The 16,873-nt window shown below is 44.7% G+C and overlaps 3 protein-coding genes across 10 annotated transcripts; 1 reads left to right on the forward strand and 2 right to left on the reverse strand.

The window, feature by feature from the left end:
* Positions 1 to 1,679: 1,679 nt before the first annotated feature.
* Positions 1,680 to 8,587, forward strand: LOC113204780 (double-stranded RNA-binding protein Staufen homolog 2). Of its 7 annotated transcripts, XM_026420077.2 has the most exons (17): positions 1,683 to 1,841; positions 2,149 to 2,265; positions 2,903 to 2,943; positions 3,277 to 3,363; positions 3,447 to 3,580; positions 3,658 to 3,865; positions 3,947 to 4,179; positions 4,263 to 4,376; positions 4,453 to 4,648; positions 4,733 to 4,929; positions 5,026 to 5,175; positions 5,256 to 5,432; positions 5,567 to 5,731; positions 5,818 to 5,920; positions 6,094 to 6,260; positions 6,349 to 6,447; positions 6,521 to 8,587. In XM_026420077.2, the coding sequence occupies exons 3-17, from the start codon at positions 2,904 to 2,906 to the stop codon at positions 6,626 to 6,628; spliced, it is 2,178 nt and encodes a 725-aa protein (XP_026275862.1). In that variant the 5' UTR covers positions 1,683 to 1,841; positions 2,149 to 2,265; position 2,903; the 3' UTR covers positions 6,629 to 8,587. The 7 variants fall into 7 exon arrangements, with proteins under 7 accessions (XP_026275861.1, XP_026275862.1, XP_052127691.1 ...); XM_026420076.2 differs by lacking the exon at positions 2,149 to 2,265 and having other exon boundaries at positions 1,680 to 1,841; XM_052271731.1 differs by lacking the exon at positions 2,903 to 2,943.
* On the reverse strand, positions 8,488 to 10,537 carry LOC113204781 (uncharacterized). Of its 2 annotated transcripts, XM_026420080.2 has the most exons (8): positions 10,325 to 10,531; positions 10,060 to 10,241; positions 9,811 to 9,974; positions 9,622 to 9,712; positions 9,197 to 9,415; positions 9,017 to 9,121; positions 8,793 to 8,935; positions 8,488 to 8,718 (listed from the first exon to the last, which is right to left on the reverse strand). In XM_026420080.2, exons 1-8 carry the CDS (start codon positions 10,512 to 10,514, stop codon positions 8,589 to 8,591), a joined length of 1,224 nt encoding a protein of 407 aa, XP_026275865.2. In that variant the 5' UTR covers positions 10,515 to 10,531; the 3' UTR covers positions 8,488 to 8,588. The 2 variants fall into 2 exon arrangements, with proteins under 2 accessions (XP_026275865.2, XP_052127693.1); XM_052271733.1 differs by having other exon boundaries at positions 8,488 to 8,935; positions 10,325 to 10,537.
* Positions 10,538 to 10,655: 118 nt separating this feature from the next.
* Positions 10,656 to 11,795, reverse strand: LOC113204801 (peptidyl-tRNA hydrolase ICT1, mitochondrial). Its single transcript, XM_026420114.2, has 5 exons — positions 11,524 to 11,795; positions 11,402 to 11,447; positions 11,137 to 11,279; positions 10,883 to 11,055; positions 10,656 to 10,812 (listed from the first exon to the last, which is right to left on the reverse strand). The coding sequence occupies exons 1-5, from the start codon at positions 11,683 to 11,685 to the stop codon at positions 10,731 to 10,733; spliced, it is 606 nt and encodes a 201-aa protein (XP_026275899.1). The 5' UTR covers positions 11,686 to 11,795; the 3' UTR covers positions 10,656 to 10,730.
* Between the last annotated feature and the right edge of the window lie 5,078 nt (positions 11,796 to 16,873).

Raw genomic sequence — 16,873 nt, forward strand, 5'->3', positions numbered from 1 at the left:
GCCACACCTTGACATACGCACAAGGGTGTTTTTATAGTTTGAACATATTTTAAACCGGAACGTTATTGGTAAAATGAGAGTGCTCGTTGAGTAGTTCAAACCTTAGACTATACGTTGAACAAGTCTGTTCTTCAACCAGAACTCTCATTTTAAAACTCCGTTCTGCGTTTCGGCACCGTGCATTCGGGCCAGCTCGCTAGTACCCTCTCCTCTACTAGTGCTCGTTTGATATGAGAAGCTCGGGGCAGAGGGCGCTAGTGGGTGAGGAGTTCAACTGTGGTGCGCGCGATTCAAACGCTTGGTGTAGGGGTACCGAAATACGCGTTTGCGAAGCGGCGAAGAAATATAAAGAGTAAATGTTAACACTAGATGTAAGATTGGATAGAAAATAATAGATGAAAGTCAAGAAATATTTCAATTCCGTCAAAAATAACTTGTTAAATCACATTAACGAAGGCAGGTAGCAGATGTCCAAATTGAGGGAAAGAAAGCTTCTCTCAATGACATAAACGTTAAATTAGCAAGGGTAATGTCATTTATCGGATGCTTTCACTCAGGCAGACGTAGATTTTAATATTATATGAGTTATTTCATATTTTTAAAGCAAAAATACGAAGAGAGGAAGGCTCACAGCAGCGGCGGCATGTCGGCCCAACTAAAACGACTCGCTCTTTATTACGGCGAATAATTTCCTCTGCATCTCTTCGTTAGAAATGCACCCTATGTCTATTGTCCCCGTTAACACAAGAAAAAGCCGAGATTTCGGTCAATTTCTTTTAAAACAAGCACTTGTTCGATGCCACTGTTACCCATATGACACAATGGGGAAGCGCGGTCTCGAAGCGAGAGTTGAACTCTTGGCCCACTAGCGCTCCTAGCGGCCGCAACTGGCAGTCGCCATCCCCATATCCCCTTAACAAGAAGTACTTTTCATTTAATGGGTTGCCTAAACTGCTTCCCATGGGCGCCAAAAGTCCAAAGTTGTCGCCAATCTATGTCGACTGTGTCAGCTGTGTCTAAGTTTACAGCGGGTACAGAGAAAATGCGAATTCGGGCTAGTCAACAAGTAGTGTGCACAATGAACTTATACCCAATACAAGGTGGTCGCCGTGCCCCGTCGGGGCAAATGCGTCTAGCCCCGCATTACAGACGTGCGGACGGGTTGCCTATTCGCACGGGGCCATAAGGCGCCATGGCTAAAGATGATAGGCAAAACCGTTAATAAAGCAGCTCGACATGCAAGTTACGTAGAACGACCATAATGGGAGGGCAAATTATGTATCAATCTTTCCTCTGGTAAAAATGTGTTCGCGCCTGAGACAGGCATCTGTCATGTATACGAGAGCGTCACAAAAAAAGAAAAGAAAAACCTTCGATCAACAACACTGTAGGGAAAATTCATTAAAGTACACTGCGCGAAAGTTGTCTCGGGTTCCTTCTTCCCCCTTCTCTCATTCGTCAACAAGTTTAGTGCAGGGTAGGGTTGCATCGGCCCACCTCAATAAGGGAGGGAACACCCCTCCCCCCCCTCGCTCCAACCCCTTTGCAACACCACCCCTCACCCCTCCACAACGATTTCAGAAGACCTGGGGAAGAGGACGAGAGGGTGGCTGACAAAGAGGGTGGCGGGACGTGACGCGGCGAAAGGAGGGGGATGAGGGATGAGAAAAGTGGTGAGAGGGGGAAGGGTCCGGAGCGATAGGGGCAGTAGAGAAGGCTGTGCAGATTATCCTTGCAGAGCATACGTGGCCGCAACATTTTCTTTAATGTTTGCCAAATATTAGGGGGTTGAGTCGAATATTTTCGATAGACAAAGCAGGTTTTCCCTATTTTCGAATTAGGTAAGTGCACCTGGGCCCTAACCAGAGTGTGGCAAGTCTGCATTCAGGTGAAATGGGAGGCAGTGTTCCACTTCTTGAACTAGGCCAACTATTAGGCAAAAGATTTCCCAAGCCCCATTTATTGAAGGGCTATTCCTCGTCAAGTGTTTGAACTTTACGCGCCGAACAGTATTATCTGTTGTAACGTCACTGCATTTGGCAACGGCGCAATACTTAAAACGTCAGTCATTTGCGTTTACTTAAAACCGATCAGCCGGCAACTGCATCTCAGGGGTTGTGAATGTCGTTCGTTTTCTTAATTTCGGAGGTACAACTACCGTCATGAGTGTAAATCTTCGCTCATTTCTCTATGACATGGAAAACCTGATTCGACCTTAAGCCTGAAAAGACTGTTGCTCATACCAAACAAGGAGCTTAGTGGCAGGTGAGAGAAGAAAGTTTATGAATGCAAAGTGTCATAATTTTCGTGTTCTGTTATTGTCTTAGGAATCAAAGTATATGACACGAAATATCTGCACTAATCTCTTTTCATTATGATTCGATTAATAATCAGTTGGGCCTGTGTATATCTTCACTCATTCTTAAGCACTATAACCTATTTGTAACCCTAAATTTATTTCTGCTTATTTCTGATGATTGCATGTACTTTGTCGCCCTCTGTAGATATCTTCAAAGCAATTTTATCATTTCAATGTCATGGAGTCTTTGGCATTTTGTATGACTTTTTACTAAAAACCATTGGTTAAGGTTCAACAGGTTTTGTTGTTTGTTTTTTTACCAAGAGGTGACGGACTGTTAAAACTTCAACTACTTGTACCTCCTTATTTATATAACTGTGCAACAAACTTAGCTCATGTCCTTATGAATCTGGATTAGATTTTGATAGGCCTGAGAATCTGTCATTACAACTACAGCCAGAATTTATAGGTTTCACAAGGTTAAACATTTGCCCCTCTATTGTAAACTAAACATGAATTGCATGAATGTCAATTTCAGCATGTAAACTTTCCTGGAATGCTTTGCATGAGGGTGTGGTGTTCTTATAAGCGTTTTGTTTCCAGGATGACACTTCGCACAAACATTGGACTCACTCACAGGCCTGGTATGTTCCAGAAGTTAGTCTAGAGATAGTTAATTACTTCAATTAGGAAACAAAGCAAGAAGTAAACAAACTACGCTTGGGATTTCAGTATTTTCACACCCTTTCAATCTCCCTGTCATCTTGTCTTTTAAACAATTCTCAATCGCTGTATTTGATATTGATAGTTGTAGTCTCTGAACATGCTATAGAATGCATCCAAAAATTGTACTGACCAACTTTTTAGGTATATTTTCCCTCTTCCAATCATCATACACCATAACCATAACATACACTGCATTGTTTTGTATAATTACTGTCCAAACTCATTAACAGATTAATCTCTCCCTTGTTCAGGTACTCTGGCAACCATGCCCTCCCCTGTTATGGTGCAGTCTGCCCCAGCTCAACCATCTGGATATGACACAGGTCTTTCAGTCATGGGTATGTCATGCTAAAAATACATATGTTTTTGTAAGTTCCTTTTTTTTTATCTGAATACTTTTACATATTGCTTCTGGTTTCAGAACCCAAGGCCAATGAAATTATTGAACAGAATGAAAATGGTGGAGCTGAGGCAACTAATATCAATAACTTATTGGCAAACAATAAAGAAAAGACGCCAATGTGTCTGGTTAATGAGTTGGCTCGGTACAACAAGGTGTGTCTATTTTCATACTTTTTTTGTGGTGATGAAATTAGAAATGTTTATTGACATTTCTTTCATTTGTATTACAGATCCCTCATCAGTACCGGCTTACAAATGAACAGGGACCAGCACATCGCAAACAGTTTACTGTTACACTTAAACTAGGTGAAGAAGAATACACAGCAGAGGGGGCTAGTATTAAAAAAGCTCAACATCAAGCAGCAAGTATTGCACTTTCAAAGACAAACTATAAGCACCCACCCTCTAAGCCTCGTTCTAACATCCGTGTCGGAAAAAGTAAGATATTGTACCTGATATTTTTGAGGCAACACTTCTGGTTCTCCAAGGCTCTAACAGACCCCTTTTCTTTTCACACAGATAATATTACACCTACTGTTGAACTAAATGCATGGGCTATGAAGAGAGGGGAGCTGGCAACTTATCACATGATACCTAATGCCTTGCCACCTATTCCTCATGTGGGACCGCCATGCCCAGCAATGGCTCCAGGTTTGGGTCCCATGACAAATTACATGCCTCCTGTAGGACCACCACCTCATATGCCCTACCCTGGATATAGTAACTTTAGACCTCCATATAATCATCATCAGGTACTAAATAATTATTTGTTTGAAGAACTAAGTCAACCTACACCCTTGAAGACATTTTTAACTTAAAATTTATCATATGTTAGGTTGAATTTCAGATTCGACCTCCAAACCCCTGTGGAGAAATGGCAGCGTGGGGACCTCCCCGACCCACTATCAATATGTATGCAAGACCTCACCTATCAAAATATGAACAGCAGGTAACCTTATGACTTTTAAATCTTCAGGTTAAAGTTATAAATACCAGTAATTAACAAACTTCTTACATCTTTCTAGCGGTATTATGCAAAGCCATCAATCTATCCTGGAGGTCATCCAACCTTCACTGTCATGGTTAAAGTTGGAACTCGTGAATTTCTTGGGGAAGGAGCCACTGCACAGCTAGCAAGGCATGCTGCTGCAGCAAAGGCATTAGATGAAATTCGTCAATTACCTCTTCCAGATGAAAAGATCTCCCCAGTTTCTGAAAATGGTAATTTGCAAAACATGTCCCAGATCGGTTTAGTTTTCAAAAAAAATTGTGGTGTAAGTTCTTAACACTTGTGTATGCTTGTAGGAACTTTGCCAGTTAAAGAAGAAACTGGGTCAGAGATAAAGTCACCCATCTCACTAGTTCATGAAGTTGCCTTACGACGTAATCTGACTGTAAAGTTTGAAGTTGTCAGAGTTACTGGTCCACCTCACATGCGTTCTTTCCACACTGTTTGTACAGTGGGTGAGTTTACTACAGAAGGCATTGGAAATGGAAAGAAGGTAGGCAACTGTTTCTGACCATAGCATTTCAAATTATTTGGGTGTCTTTTCATACTTTTCTAAGAATAAAACATCTGTTTCTCCCTCTCTCTAAAGTTATCAAAGAAAAGAGCATCTGAAAAAATGCTTGAAGAGTTAAAAAAGCTACCACCTGAATCACCATGTGTAGTAGCAGCAGTTGTCCCAGCAAATGCAAAAGTCAAGCGAAAACCTACACAAAAGAAAAAATCTAGAAACCTTATCAAGGTGAGGCCTAATAATTTTACAAATTAATTGTATGCGCTTCAGAAGAAGACATATTAAAATAATGTAAATCTAATTTTTAGGAGCCTAAACCTGCATCACCTGTTGAAAGTCCTACCCATTCAGTCGTGCCAGAAAAAGAAGAAATGAACCCTATTTCTCGTTTGATACAAATACAACAGGCTAAGAAGGACCAAGAACCACTGTATAAACTTGAAGAAGAAAAGGGGGCACCAAGGCGTAGAGAATTTGTAATGTCTGTGAGTACTATATTGTGTTGAAATTGTTACACTTCTGTATCTTATACTTTTAATTGATGTACTGAATAATTTAACTCAAAAGCACACGTAAAATACTAAATCACAATTGAAACTCAATCTATTTTTTTTTCTAGGTCAAAGTAGGAGATATTGTTTGCAAAGGCACTGGACCAAACAAAAAATTAGCTAAACGAGCTGCTGCAGAAGCTATGCTGCTTGAATTAGGATATAGCCGTCCTCCATCTGGTTCATCAGGAGGAGCTTGTTTGAAAAATTCTAATGGAAAAGAAACGAGAAAGGTTTGAGAGAAAATTGTTCAAAACCTCCCTTATCCAAGTTGATTTTCTCATATTCTCAAACTGACATGAATTTCATACTCTTCTAGGTCCCAGATACTCCCTCAGTTGGTGGAACTAGTGGGCGACAACTTGTACCAGGTCTCTTATTAGTTCCAGATAGTAATTATGTTCCACCGGTTAAGGGCACAGGTAAGGTGTCGATTGTTTCTAATCAATTACCAAAAAGTAGTCAAAGATGCATTTTAATCAATCTTTTTCACATAAAACTCTATTTTTTAGAGTTTTGTTTTGGCCAGGTATTTGGCAAAAAAAATATTCTTATTTGTCTAGATCTTAATTTTTAACTTTTCTTTTAATTACAGTCATATCTCCAGCTACCTCATCCATGGCTAAAGAACTACTTCAAACTGGAAAAACTGGAGCTGACCCACAATCGTCTGAAAATACAACTGTTGTCAGTCCTAAAGATCAGCTGTTGTACTTAGCTCAATTATTGGACTTCAAAGTACAGTTTTCAGATTTTCCAAAGGTAAAGCTAAAATTGACTGAAATTGGTACCATAATATACAAATTTGTACTTTACCCATACACTGTTTAACTATTTATTTCATTTATAGGGTAATCACAGTGAATATTTGAGCTTGGTAACTTTGTCCACCGCACCCCCTCATGTTTGTCATGGAGCTGGTCATACTGTTGAGGCATCCCATGATCAGGTAAGCTTTCCTACATGCATCAACAAATTTCAGCTTCCTTTCAGCCCCTCTAACATAATATCTTAATTTACAGGCGGCTCTAACAGCATTAAAAATGCTTGCTGAAATGGGTCTTGATATGTTTTCAAATAAGAAAGAAACTTCTCCTAGCCCAACACCCTCAAACACAGTAGAGGGTTGATCACTTTGATATAAAGTATGAAATTAATGAAAGAATCACTGATTGAATATTTTGTATCGCCAAGATTAGTAATTTTCTCATTTTATTTTACATTCAAGTCCTCAGATAACTGCTATTCAATTTATTAGCCTTCCGTTAATGTTCAGAAGAAAATAATTTAAATGCAGCATTTAACATAAGCCAACAGCCATGATAAACAAATAGATCAGGATGCAGGTTGCGGCCACCCTGCATCCAGATCATAATTTTGTGAATTTAAAAATTATTTTGAGCTGGGTTAATGTTTACTTTGTTAAACATTACGCCAGTAGGTGCCAAGCATATTCAAGCCATCCATTATTGCTTCACAAGCCAGAAGTGATGCAATAACAAAGGCTCGGAGGGAGTACAGTCAATTTCCGTTAGTGCGACCCCACTGGGACCGCGGCCCAAAAACGTTATAACGGGGAAATCGTTGTATCCGATAGCATTAACAAGAAAACTAATGCCATGGGACGGCGGAAAAAATCGTTATAACGGGGAAATCGTTGTATCCGGGGGTCGTACTAACGAGTTTTGACTGTATAATGTACTGTACCATCCCTATTTGCTGCCAAATTTATTCTGAGATTCTGTTTTACATGTCATATACTTTGATTTCTCTTTGATTTAACAATCTATGTATAAAGGTAATTACTATTCCTCCTCATTGGCAAAAGGCCAGATTTGTGTTTTGCATTTTACTTTTTAATTTATGCAGTCTTAGCATTTGCTACAAATAGGATAGAAAGACATTTTAGTCTGTCTAAAACCTTTCTAAATCTCTAAGCCTTCACAGTAAGTTGTTGAGAATTTGCTCTGATTTGAGCTCATATTTGGCAGCAAAGAAGTCAGTATTGTATTAAAGAAATGTTACTGTTACATGCCCGGCACACAGTAGAAAAATACTTCAAAAAAGTGTCTTTGTTCTGTGTGCCTAAGTGATAGGTATGTCATAGTGTTGAATTTAAAGGAACAATGAGTTTGAACAATGACTCCTCATTTGAAGTCAGCATTTTAACAACCAAAGACTTTGATGCACTGCATTATTATATTTTATATACTGCATCAATAATGCTATTTTAAAGATATCCAATTTATGTCCCAATAAGAGGGTCAAATCTCAAAATGTTTAGGTAAGCCTTTTTTTTTCTTTTTTGAGTAAATATTGCTGGAATCTTGTGGGTTCCCTTAGTTGCTACTTTAAGCTTTGATTGGTTTTGTCTATTACCTTCTTAGTGTTTTATCAAATGCCTTTTTTGTTTTTTGTTTTGGTAGAATCTTTCATTCCTAAGTGCCTATGTGTAGCTCTGTTACTTTCTTTTTTTTCTTTGTAAGTGTATGTTGAGTTGTGTACTAGATCAAGGTACATTTAATCTTTAACAATACCTACTTTTGTGACGCATAAGACTATAATCATCAATAATATATTGGCTGTTTGAATGAATTATTCTATTGCACTTACTTACAAAGTAAGTGTTTGACCATAACTCAAGGTTTTATTTCAACCAAATAATGCATTGTGATGGTTTTATTTAACTTATTTTCCCTATGGCATCTGATGTCTGTACATCATTTCTACAGTGATTCAACAGATAGTATTTGTATTCAGTTCATTTGTTGGTATTATTAATATCCTCACATAATTCATATCTGTTTTGTGTTGCAATTTTTAGCAATGTCCTTCATCTCTTCTATCAATCAATTTACTTGTTCCTTTTGTAGTGCACATGACATAAGAAAGAGAGGACATACTTTGTTGACCATTTAATATTTCTCATTTCTATGTCATGTCAATGATTGTTGTCAATCTTTGTCAATCTCAAATAGCAAAGATCATGTCATTGTGATTAGATTTATTTCGTTCCAGTAAATCAGTGAAACTGTTTTATCTGGCAGTCAATTTTCCTTATTTTTACAAATAAATTTTTGAAAAACTTTTCTATTGACTCTGATTGGTTGAATTTTTGGAAGCATCCAAGCTATCTTGACTTATAGATAATCGTTTTGCTGTTCCAGAGGGGTTTTTGTTTGCAATCTTGAGATTGAATATCTTCGTCTTTTCATCAATGCTGTTGCAAGACCAAAATCAGTTGAGGATTGCACATGAATTGTATTTTCTACACAATTGGATCGTGAAAAGTACCTTTGTCTCAATGATGTCACTTCTGTTTGGAGGACCCTGTTCTGCATTTCAAATTGTGCTTCTCGCCATTTTAGACTTTCTGAAACTTGACGATGAGCTTCACGCAATTCATCTGAAAGAGCCTGCAGTTGAGCGTGCTCAGCCTGTCACACCAAACCCAGTCCTAAATTTAGCGCCACATGAAAAGTGTGCATGTTAAGTGATAAACATGCAGACAACCGCACCTGCAATTGCCTGCTCTGGCGAGTAAGCCAGTCACAGATATCTGCCATAAGATGTCCGACTTTGGAGACGTCTTCTTTGTTTAGCGACCTCAGGACCTCGGCAACCTCGCGCACCGAGCGACAAATCAATCTCCCATGCCATGCTCCGCAGAACTATTTGTCCACCCTTCCTTCACCTACCTCGTGCCAGTAGTCAGCTCGTCCGTCTGCCTTTGCGCCCCACTCCTCCTCCTCGTCGTCGTCTCCCTGCTGTTGACCCGGCTCTTGGCTGGCCACTGTCTGCTCCGCGGCGAGCCTAGCAGACCACTCGGCCAACTCCTCGGCCACCACGGCGTGCATCAGCGCGCCAGCATCGCGCGTGTGAGGGCAAACACGCGTCAGGAGCAGCCACAGGGGCGCCTATGGTGGAGCGAAAAACGACAATGCAGCAATTTTATTTTTCTATTTTTTTTTGGGGGGGGCGGGATTTCTAGGGGCATCATGGGAATATCGTGCGACATGCATAATATATGTAAACTTTTATGCTGCCCGTGCTTTAAAAAGTAGGACCTCAGACTGGTCGCTCTTATACTTTTGGCCAGATAGATGTCCTCCACTACACTCACATCTTCTGCCAGCTCCTCCATTTGGGCCGCGACGTCCCTCTCGCATTTTGGATCGGCGATATGACTCTCCCAGTTTGACGCCGCGCCGCGCCTGCATGTACCACCAGGACATGGACGTGTAGCTCACGAGACCACAGAAAGGGACCCCCCTCCTCACCCCGGAGCTTGAAGCCCTCACGCTGTACTTACGCCCCCTGGTGGCTGTCCCACAGGTCGTCCCTTCCTCTGCCGGCCCAACTGGCGGCGCTGTCATTGAAGCTGACGTCCTTCTTCTGCGCTAGCGCACGCCTAAAGCCAGTCACCTGACACGACGTGTCCAAGACCGCTGCGGTCACGTCGGATTCTGGTCCAAACTATAAAAGACTCAGACCGAATTTATGGACATCGGAAAAGGCAAAAAGTCGAATCCCTCAGAGAAGGCCATTCATTCTGATGTACCAGGACTTCCTTGAGGTCGGGTAGCGGTCCTTCAGTGGGCGGCTGCGAAAAGGGGAAGCGCAGCTGCTTGCGCTGCAGCTGGTAGGCAAGATAGCGCGCATAGTCGAGAGCCTTGCTCTGGTCCTTCCCCGAGGAACAGGCGTCGGCCAGGCGTTTGACCCAGCTCTGCAACAGCTCCTGATCTACTCCAAGGGAATCATGGGGTAGTCGTCACGTTTACCATACCACACTACCACCTACGACTCAATAGCACCCTTGGCCTCACCTTCCAGTTCAATGAGAGGAGAGTATTTGTAGATATCGCGCATGACATCTTTAAAGTCATCTTGTGACGCCATTTTTGATACCGTTTGCCTAGTGTTGGGGCGTGCGGGCGTGCGTGAAGGGGGTGCGGGACGTGCGGGGGTCCGCGGCGACTTCACTGCAACAATGAAGGGGCGATGTTGACCGGTCATCGGCCAGGAGGGACCTAGAGGGTAGGCAACCCATTTCACACGCATGCTTCTTGGGTGGAGGTAGGTGGAGGTCCTTGTTAATTCAGGGGTGGCTTCTCTTGATTCACCGGCTGACTGGATATATAGAGATAGTTAGAGAGATTTATTTTTCGAATTTTAATTACTGTTAATGTACAAAGAGGCAATCAAAAGAAAATCATATTAAATTTAGAGGGTCTAAAAGTCTTGTCTTCTGTTCTGTTTATCCATGGATCGCATCTTCTTTTTCAGCAATCGCTGCCTGTTTGCAGTTTCCAGCCTGTAAATCAGAGATAAAATTGAAGAACATGCTCTAAAAGCTGTATCTTCCAAAATTGCAGGAAACTCACCTTCGCAATTGCAAAGCCTTATCTTCTTCAGACAGCTCCTTAACCTCTGGACCCTCAGCTTTCCAAATCATTTCTCTTATTTTCTCTAAGCAATTAGATATATTTAATTGCTGTGATCTAGTTCTATCAGAAGTGACAAACAAGTAACCGTCTGATGTCATACGAGTTTGGCACTGCAGAGTCATAAAATAGAGAATATTAGATAAAATCCACAATGAGTGTCTTGAAATTGAAGAAAACTAAAATTGTCTTACGTTTGCTTTAATTTTATCTTTCAACTCCTGGTCTAGCCATTTTGCATCATCTACCCGAAAACGTACATCCACTTTAGTACTGACTTTATTGACATTTTGTCCCCCTGGACCACTGCTGCGTGATGCTGTTATTTGTAATTCATCTGTCAAAAAGATATAAACTGTATTATTGTCTTGTGCCATAAAATTATAGATTTTCAAATAACGGCTGTCATTTTATTCTGAACTATTGGTGTACTTCAGAAAAGAAACAGAACCGACGTACCTATTGGGATGTAACCACTAAAACGTTGTCCTTTAGGAAGAGGAATCTATGAATCAAGAATAAATAGGTAGATGAGATATGAAAGCTGTAAAACAATTTTCAATGACAAATTCATTTTTTACCTCAGATGGAGCTGGTGTTTTGATTTTGAGAGAACTGGAAGGGTACAGGTTTCTAAGAGAAATAGAACTTTCAAAAGACAATGACCGGTTGGCAGTCAAGGTTTTTCCGGAGAGCCATAATTGGGTTTGCAAAAAACGCACACATCGAAAACTCGCATTCATTTTTTCACAATATTTTCGGTAAATGTGTTAGAAATGTAAACTTCCTACTTCCTAGCAGAAGATGTAAAACATAACCTAACCTAATCGTGGCCTTCTCTCGTAGAGAAATTACGACTTGCAGGACGCCAACTTTCTTTGGATCTGAAGTTAAATTGAGAAGAAAGAACATCCACATGACGACTTACTGAAATCACTGAGTGATTTATGGGATGAGTGGCAACGAGAAACGTTACTGGTGTAGTTTTAATATCTTTCAACCTCAGAATGAAATTGAAGGAAGTTGCCCAGCATGACTCTTTCCGCTCACATCGGCTGTTCAGCTATTCAAACCAGATCGCATTATTTTTAGCTTAGGTTATCGTGGATTGTATGACTTCTGATCCGTTCTGACTGGTGTACAGTTACTTATCACAAGTCACAAGTGGTAGATAGGCTCAAAAATGAACTTCTCATCAGACACTACTTTCTAGATAATCATTGCTTTGGCCTTTATTGCCATTTCATTCCCGTATTGAAGGGATGTATGTAGATGGTAGTTTCAAATGCAAGTGGCAAACTGGAAAGCTTCGTTCTTGAAATCAAAACCGGGTCGTCTAAACAAAATAACCATGACCAGTGCGTACGCGCTCATAGCTCCTCGCTGCTACTCGTCGCCCATGCCTCATCGGTCTCTGAGTAACTCTTTGAGTCTTGAGTAACGCTTGGTAAGGCCGCACCGCACGCGGCGAGCCAATAGGGCGTGGCCTGGCGGGCTGGCATGGGGGCTGGGGTCGTGTGTGGTGTCGTGGCTGGGCGGGGCTCAGGGGGGGGGGGGTATTCGCCCATGGCTCGGCCTGACTGTTGCTCCTGCTTTCTCCTGCTCATGTCAGCCGATGCTGTCGCCCGCCTGGTATACTGACATCATCTCTGCCGTTGCTGTGTGCGTACGTGTGCGTGTGTGTTGTTATACCCCCCCCCCCCCCCCGTGCGTGTGGACTGGCTCGGGCTGGCTGGCGCTGCGCCACGCTAGCCACGTCCATTCTTTACCGCCTGATTGCATTCTGTAGCGCTAGTTCGGCCATTAAGAGAATTAAATAACTTAACCCCATTGTCGGGCGACTGTTGCGTGAGGTGCCGGTGGAGCCCGCCGGCCGGTGCTGCCTGCTGCTGCTGCTGCGCGCCGTCCTGCCGTCTTTCTGGGTCTGGCCCTCGTTGGGGCACACCGCATAGGCCGTTTCTTATTTTATCTCTTCGTCCCTTTTCAACAGCAACGACTTAAACTTGCGTAGAATTGGATTTTCCATTTTTATTTAAAAGCGGTTGTTTGCATGTATGATTTTGGTTAATAAATGACGATGATGATACACTTGATCCCATGGCGTCCAATCAGCCCCGAGTCAGCCCCTCTGGCACGCACGTCTCGCTCGCTCTTGAGGCTCTTGAGGCTCCAGGACGAGAGAGCCGGGAGGACAAAGAGGGGTCAGCAGTCAGCAGAGCAGCAGGCTCCCTCCGCCCGTCTCGCTCGCACCTGCAGCCGCCCCGCACTCGCTCCTCCTCGCCTTACGTAATGTGTTTACACGGGTTCGGGCGCGCCCGCTCCGCCCCGCCCCGCCGCCGGCATCGTTCGAAGATGCCGGGCTGGGCCGGGTACCTCTGGTGGTGTGGCGGGTACTTGTCTGGTACTTGGAGTGGGATGAGCAGCCCGACGGCGTCATCTTCCTCTGCCCTGGCGGGGCTACTTCCGGGTGGGTGCCGGCCGAGGGGCGCCGACACCCTCGAGGTGCACGTGCTGGCCCACCCTAAGGCCAGCCACCCTCGCGGGTGGCGCTCCTTGTAATGTCCACACCGACGCGATTTAGTACCAATTCCATATCAAAGGATGGGTAAAGGGATCGTCTAGAGAGTACGTCCGTTTTCTCGCATTCGTTCTGCACATTACGGGAGATCGGCGCCTGGGAGACGTAGGATAGGCACATCCGCAGTGCAAGTATGCGCGGCAGGTGAGATGTTGCCTACCTGTCAGGCGCCACGAGAGCTTACATAGGCTGAACTTGGCACTTTCAAAACCGCAAATGTCGGACGTACTTCCTGGATGATCCCTAAGTTGACACATGTTCGTCCACCAAAGCCAAAACCTGAGGGCTAAGTCCGTGCGACTAAAAAGTTTTTGAGCCCAAATCTTTGCCTCCTATAGGTCGAAAAATGTTAAAAATATTATTTACTATTTTTTGTTAGTGAAACTCCAAAATCAAAAACCTCAAAAATGAAATTAAAATTTTCTGTTGCTTGCCCTTACTTACTTACTTAGGAATGCATGCGAAAGAACTTTTAGGGCACTCCAATAATTAGGGAGTTATATATAGGACACCATTGTCGTGTCTTTCATTTTCATTAAAGCCACTGGTTTAGCGCAAAAAAACATGAAAATGCTATGTTATTTCTCGCCACTGATATGCCTTTGTACACCTGTACTCGGCATCAAATCAGTATAATTCAGGTGCGGCGTCCTGTGTTGGCGAGAGAAAGAAAGAGAGACTGTGAAGGCGAGATAAAGAGGGGGAGAGGGGGTGGGCGGGAGAGGGGAGGCTGGTGGCTGCGGCGGCTGGCTGTGTGCAAGCGCCGCGACGTACGTCGATCCGGGTACCCGTACTGGTACCCGCGTTCGCACACACCGGTTTTGTGTCGACACACACACGCTCTCCAACCGGATTTCTTTCCTCGGCTTTTTATTTGCGTCAGAGGTGGCCTGGAAAGCTCTCTTTTCCGCATGCAAAATACCCAATACTTCATTACCCATTGCGGCCGTTTATTTGGGTCGTGCACCCTGTTTACTTGACTCCGCTCGGGCATCGCTCTACGCCTTTGCGAGGAAATGCCCCTGCCGGATACTTGTTTGATAGATTGCGCGCACTCGCGGATTCAGCTTGTTTTACAATTAAGGAAACATTTCTGTGATGAATCGGAAGCAATATTTCAGCTCGAGGATGTGCACTAAAAGAAGGCAATACTGTTTATACCGTTTTGATTTTAGTGCGCAACGGTCCTATGTATCATAGGCTGGTCTGGTGGTGGTAGAAGTGAGTACCCGGTCGGTACCCGGTTTGAAAACGAAAGCGGCCGTGCTGTGGAGTGGGGGCGGGTGAGGGGATTAGGGGGAGGGGAAGACAGGGGGATTTTCCTGGGGGTAAAGTGGGGGTGGCGAGTGGCGCGTAGAGGGGTAGTCGAGGCGAGGAAAGATTGGGAGGTGGGGGAACCGGGTACCCGGTTGTGTCGAAAGCAGGTCGCGGGGCGTTGTGGAACGAAAGTGGAGCGTCTGACGACGTGGCAAGCCAGGAGTGGGGGCTCACCAGATGCTTGCCAACCGGTAACCGGTTACAACCGGTTTTCTCATTGCAAAACGAATCCAATTAGAAACTCAACATGTTGGCATTTAAAGGAACAATTGTTGGGAGGAAAATAAAACAAGCAAACAAGAAGGGCCAGTAAAACAAAGACAAATTACTGAAAAGGCAAGTGTAGTGCCGATCCCTGTTAAAGCGAGCGTGAAAGGGGGCACTTTACCCCCGATAGAGACAGTCTTGGAGACTGGTCTGAAGGGGCCTGTGTCGTTGTTCCTGTGAACTTTGAAGAAGAGGGAATGGGTCACCAAAAGGCCTTTGTTTTCCGCTGTGGCCCCGCGCCACAGGCACAATCGCAGAAAGAAACGGAGAATGGGGAGAAGGAAGAGGATGAGGAGGAAGAGGAAGAGGATAGGAGAGGAAGAGTAGGAGGACAACGAGATGAGGAGGAGGAGGACAACGAGATGAGGAGGAGGAGAAAGACAAGGAGATGAGGAGGAGGAGGAGGACGCGCCTGTACCAAACCACCACGCTGCGTCGCGTGGCGTCGCCCCCTGTGGAGCATAAGTCAAATCATTACGGGTGGGGGCGCACGGGGGCCGCGTGGGGCGCGACAGTCTGCCATGCCAAGCGGATACGGCACCGCGCAGACGGCGGCGGGTGCAGCGGCGGCCTGGCCTGCCTGCCCACGCGCGCGGAGCGCCTGTTGCATAGGCAACCCCGCCGAGCAGCCGTGCCGGCGGCGAGTGCTGTTGGCCTACCCAGCCAGGCGCTCGGCCCGCTCCCGCGAAGTCCTGGGAGGCAGCGGAGGCGGCGGCTCTGAGGAAATGGCGATACACCTCCGGCCCGGGGATCGCATGGAATAAACGTGGCGCAACGCGATAGGACCGCCCTCGTTCAAGCGCATGCGCTTCGGCGATCTCTCGGGAAAACGAACGCCGACTTCATGCGTCACCCCCACACATCTCACTGCGATCCTGCGATCGCGGTAGTGAGCGGTGAACGAGGAAGCGTCGCCCTCCCTCGCTCGTCGATGCCGCTGCTCATCCTCCCCCCCCCCCTCTCTCTTTCTCTCTCCCCCATTCATTTTTCTCTAGCGCGTCTCTTCCTAGCACACTTCTCTCGGCTCAGCTCGCCCAGGCTCGCCCACGCCTCCACGCGGCTAATGAGGGAAATGCTGATGTGATGATGGCGCCGGATCAGCAGAAGACGCAAAGCACCAAACATTGTTTGTTAGCCTCCTTACGTTGGAAACCAAGGGGCGGCGACGGCGGCCTAGGAGGAGGAGGCCTGTTGCATAAAGAGTGATGATCAGTGGATTGTGAGAGAGAAAGAGAGACAGGACAGCGAGCGGGGGATTTCGGTTTGGTTATTGGTGTGAGAGAAAAGGAAGGATGTAAAGAAGGTGGGAGGAGGAGGAGGACAGGAGGAGCACGAGGAGAGAAAAGGGGGTGGGGGGAGAAGGCGTACAACAGCACGGTGGTTATTTGATGAGACGACCGAGTCGACCGAGTGCGACAGTAAACATGGGGACGACAACGGTGTTTTAGTTTTATGGTCGCTTACGTCGCCCGAGTAACCATGACATGACGTCTGTACGAATAGCAAATAATAGGCACTTTGAAAAAAAGTAGGGAGGGGTGGGGGTATTGGAAAAAAAATGCTCGCGTTCCCGTAAAAAATGTTTTCAAATTTGTAATGAGTATGCAAATTAAACGGCCTTGCCGTTCTAGATTTTCGCATTCTTCTCCCGGTCGCTCATTTCCTAACAGCACGAGTGGCCTGGTGTGGCCTTCACACATCATGGGGGATCCCTGCCAGTTGCCAGTCCGTCCGTAGAGCACCTGTAACCGCAATGAGGGAGGGGGGGG

The sequence above is a fragment of the Frankliniella occidentalis genome, unplaced genomic scaffold (assembly GCF_000697945.3).
Source record: "Frankliniella occidentalis isolate FOCC.00 unplaced genomic scaffold, Focc_3.1 Scaffold171, whole genome shotgun sequence".
Lineage (NCBI taxonomy): Eukaryota > Metazoa > Arthropoda > Insecta > Thysanoptera > Thripidae > Frankliniella > Frankliniella occidentalis.

Bases quoted from the DNA above. Each gene is read 5' to 3' on its own strand.
- LOC113204781 (XM_052271733.1), bottom strand. From the start codon at position 10,514: ATGACCGGTCAACATCGCCCCTTCATTGTTGCAGTGAAGTCGCCGCGG. The intron at 9,122-9,196 runs GTAGGTGAAGGA...TCGGTGCGCGAG, and splicing joins GAGCTGACTACTGGCACGAG to GTTGCCGAGGTCCTGAGGTC. The intron at 8,936-9,016 runs GTGCGGTTGTCT...TTGGTGTGACAG, and splicing joins GCCAGAGCAGGCAATTGCAG to GCTGAGCACGCTCAACTGCA.
- LOC113204801 (XM_026420114.2), bottom strand. From the start codon at position 11,685: ATGAATGCGAGTTTTCGATGTGTGCGTTTTTTGCAAACCCAATTATGG. The intron at 11,280-11,401 runs GTACGTCGGTTC...TCTTTTTGACAG, and splicing joins TAGTGGTTACATCCCAATAG to ATGAATTACAAATAACAGCA. The intron at 11,056-11,136 runs GTAAGACAATTT...ATGACTCTGCAG, and splicing joins AAGATAAAATTAAAGCAAAC to TGCCAAACTCGTATGACATC.
- LOC113204780 (XM_026420076.2), top strand. From the start codon at position 2,904: ATGACACTTCGCACAAACATTGGACTCACTCACAGGCCTG. The intron at 3,364-3,446 runs GTATGTCATGCT...TTCTGGTTTCAG, and splicing joins CACAGGTCTTTCAGTCATGG to AACCCAAGGCCAATGAAATT. The intron at 6,448-6,520 runs GTAAGCTTTCCT...CTTAATTTACAG, and splicing joins TTGAGGCATCCCATGATCAG to GCGGCTCTAACAGCATTAAA.